Genomic DNA, 3,886 nt, shown 5'->3' on the forward strand with positions numbered 1-3,886 from the left:
ATCAAATGTACATAAATAGACACTACTACTCTTCTTGTGGGCACCATTGACAACACCTCTCTCCATCTCGGAACCTCAAGAGCTTCATGTATCGACTTAGGTAGTTCATCATCCATAATCCTGGTGGAAAAGGCTTTGAAATCTGGTGAGAGCTTATGATAAGATACGAAATTGGATATTAGATGTTTTGTGGTACATGATCTGACACCTTTGCGTACAGCTATGGGTTCAAAGAATTCTGTAGAAGGTTCTAAATTTGGAAGAAAAGTAGGAAAAAGAGAAGTCGTACCTTGGACCTCGGTCGAGTCCGATGATTGGCCCACCTTGGGAGCTGGTGGAATATTACTTGGTTGAGTCCTCCTTTTAGAATAAACACGAAGTTCAGTAGGTGGTTCCAAATTGTTTTCTACCTGGGTATCACGAGGTTGTGAATTTATAGGTTGTTAAATCCTAGGATTAGTTACAGATATAATTGGTTCCACTGAACTATTTTCAACGGATTTTGGCAAAGATATTTTTTCCCAAAAACTCATTTCAGAATCATTCTCCCCCGGAATTGAGTTTTTCTCAAAAAAAGGTTGTTTTTAAAAAAAAGTGACATCCATACTCACGTAATATTTTCCTGATTTAGGATCAAAACATTTATACCCTTTTTGTGTTGGTGAAAAACCAAGAAATATGCATTTATGTGCCCGGGGATCAAGCTTTCCTCTATTATGGCCGTGTATATGAACAAAAGCAATGCAACCAAAAATTTTAGGTGCTAAATCAGTGAACGATCTATTTTCAGGAAACATATTCTTTAGTGCTTGCAAAGGAGTGATGTAATTAAGAACTCTTGTAGGCATTCGATTAATCAGATAAGCCGCAGTTAAGAGCGCTTCATTCCAAAAACGATTAGGAACACTCATAGTAAATAATAACGCCCTAGACACCTCTAATAAATGTCTATTTTTCCTCTCAGCCACTCCATTTTGTTGGGGAGTATCAACGCAAGAACTGTGATGAATAATTCCTTTTTCTTTCAAAAAATCACCTAAGATTGCATTAAAATATTCTCGGCCATTATCAGTTCGAAGGACTTGAATATTAGTATGAAACTGAGTATTGAATAAAGAATGAAAATTTTTGAAAACATTTGTTGCCTCGGATTTTTCCCAAGTAGCTCTAGTGTGATCATCAATGAATGTGATGAACCATCTAGAACCTGAGGCAGTTTTTACTCTTGAAGGGCCCCAAATATCACTATGTATAAGTGAAAAAGGTTTTGATGGCATATATTTCAAAGAAGGATAAACGGTTCTATGATATTTTGCCAATTCACAAATTTCACAACAAAAAGATGAAATGTCTTTATTTTTAAAAAGAGTTGGAAACAAATATTTCAAATAATTAAAACTGGGATGGCCTAACCTATAATGCCACAACATTATTTCATTCCCATCAGACAAGGTAGTAAAACAACTTGGTTTCCGAACTTGTTTATCTGAAGTAGTTTCCATGACCAAGTGATAGAGTCCATCAACCTCCTTAGCAGTGCCAATCATCTTCCTCGAACAAGGGTCCTGAAATTCAAATCCAGCAGATGTTACGGTAGCAATACATTTGCAATCATGAATGATATGACTAACAGAAATGAGATTGCAGGAAAGCTTAGGAACATGTAGGACATTTAGTAATGTAAGAGAGGGAGAAACAATGATTGATCCTTTTCCAGCAATAGAGGTTAGAGATCCATCGGCAATTTTAACTTTCAAGTTTCCAGATAGGGGAAAATATGAAGAGAATAAAGAGGAACTACCGGTCATATGATGTGTTGCCCCCGAGTCTATGATCCAATGATTTAATTTCGTTCCGGCTGTGAAAGCTTTAGGGTATGTACCTTTTTGGGCTAGAGAAGAGGAAGCAATGTAGGATGGTGACGAGTTGGGACTGTTGGATTTGGAATAAGAACTGATAAATCGATACAATTGCTCTAGCTGTTCTTTGCTGAAGACAGGCATCTCTGAAGGAGGATTCGGCTCTTTGGGCGTGGCTTCAGATGATGCATAAAACTCCTTTGAATCACGAGGATTTCGGTTAGAAGGGGGGGTCTCGGCTGGCCTTCCATGCAGCTTCCAACACTTCGCTTTGATGTGTCCCGGCTTGTTGCAGTGCTCACAGAAAGGTTGGTCTCTCTCGATGCGACGATCAGTGTGACGTGGTGGCTGATTGGAGAACAGGGCAGATGGCTCGGTGGAGGCTGATGAGTGTCCGCCGAGCATAACAGTCCGCCGGCTCTCTTCTCTTCTGACCTCGGCAAAGACCTCCCTTGTACTCGGCAGTGGATCACGGCCAAGTATGCGTCCCCTCACTTCATCCAGCTCCTTATTAAGTCCAACGAGGAACTCGAAGACGCGCTCTTTCTCCACCATTTTCTGAAATAAGGCTCGATCCTTTGCACAGACCCACTCATGATCGCTGAACATGTCTATTTCTTGCCACAAGGTTTTCAAATCCGTATAATATTGAGTAACGGTTTTATCACCTTGTTTTAGCCGCCATAGCTGAGTTTTGAGCTCGAACCACTGTCCCGCATTCCCGAGATCAGAGTAAGTCTCGTTCACAGCGGTCTAGAAAGCATGAGCGGTGGGCAGGAAGAGATATGTTCTTCCTACGCTCGGTTCCATGGAATTTATGAGCCACGACATGATCATAGAGTTTTCTGCCTCCCATTTTTCCGTGTCTTCAGCCTTCTCAGTCGGTCTCGTGCTGGTACCTGTAAGATGGCCGAATTTTCCACGGCCTCGGATGAACAGTTTAACAGATTGGGACCACTGTAGGAAATTGTTTCCATTCAGTCTGTGAGAGGTTATGGACAGGTTTTGGAAGGTTTCAGTGTTTGGGGAGATTTGTGGTGAGTGAGCAGAGCTCATAGGAGCCGATGTATCATCGGAGGCTTTAGCCATTTTGGCTTTGATACCATATAGTCGGAGAAAGAATGAGAGAAAATGTGTATTCTTATTCTGCCAATATGGATGGTTTAAATAGACTTTACAAAGTAAATGCAGAATAAAAGCTTTACATAAAAATAGCAACTAAATTTGATTCTATCCTATTAAAACCGATACACCTAATCAGCTAATTATTCTAATCGATTACATAATAACAAAGATACTAAATAATAATCCTAGCACTTATTTTTAATATTCTCGACACATGTAATTAAAATTATGAGCTTGAAAATCGTTTTCGAAAGTTTACTAATTTTGTGAGAAGTTACAATTGTTTTCTTAGATTTTTTTAAATTTATTGCTCTTGCCTTTAAATTAAAAATCATGTTGATTTTGTATGAGTTTGGGATGTTATTAAAATAAATTAGAATCAGTTCTAAAATTTTTTAATTAAAAAAAAAAAACGTGTTTTAAGTTTGAGAAAATTTCGAGTAAATTTTGTGAGTAGTTTTCTTGTCTTACTAGTTTCTTTTATTTGCTTGAATCGTTTTATGCTTGTTATTATTTCTTTTATACCATGTTATTACCATGTTAATAAAACACAAAATAAAAGCTTTAACAACTTCCTAAAACGTTCCGTTACACTCGATTCTTTTTACGCACTAAAAGACCGAACTTTAATTATTTCTGTTTTCTTCGAGCTGGAGTAAAACCTGCAGTACACGTGGCAGAACTCTCTGCTCAGAATTTAAAATTTAATGATTCTTGAATCAAATTAAAGGTCTGTCTGTCCGCTTTCTAATGCCACCAGTTTTGGGTCAAAAGGACATCGGAGCCGCCAGTTATGGTGATTTTTTTGAATTCTGGATTTTCAGCCCCACTACCATGAGTTATAGAACTCTAATGAGAAAATTTTCTTGAGCAAAAATGTTTTTCATAAGATTATAAACATG

The 3,886-nt window shown here is 38.1% G+C and overlaps 1 protein-coding gene across 1 annotated transcript; it reads right to left on the minus strand.

Moving 5' to 3' along the window:
* Positions 1-1,975: 1,975 nt before the first annotated feature.
* LOC149404256 (uncharacterized) lies at positions 1,976-2,948 on the minus strand. The gene is made up of 3 exons (XM_089607468.1): positions 2,658-2,948; positions 2,104-2,612; positions 1,976-2,057 (listed from the first exon to the last, which is right to left on the minus strand). Exons 1-3 carry the CDS (start codon positions 2,946-2,948, stop codon positions 1,976-1,978), a joined length of 882 nt encoding a protein of 293 aa, XP_089463594.1.
* Between the last annotated feature and the right edge of the window lie 938 nt (positions 2,949-3,886).

The sequence above is a fragment of the Urtica dioica genome, chromosome 2 (genome assembly GCF_054948205.1).
Source record: "Urtica dioica subsp. dioica isolate 48M chromosome 2, U.dioica_male_clone48M_v1_H2, whole genome shotgun sequence".
Classification (NCBI taxonomy): domain Eukaryota; kingdom Viridiplantae; phylum Streptophyta; class Magnoliopsida; order Rosales; family Urticaceae; genus Urtica; species Urtica dioica.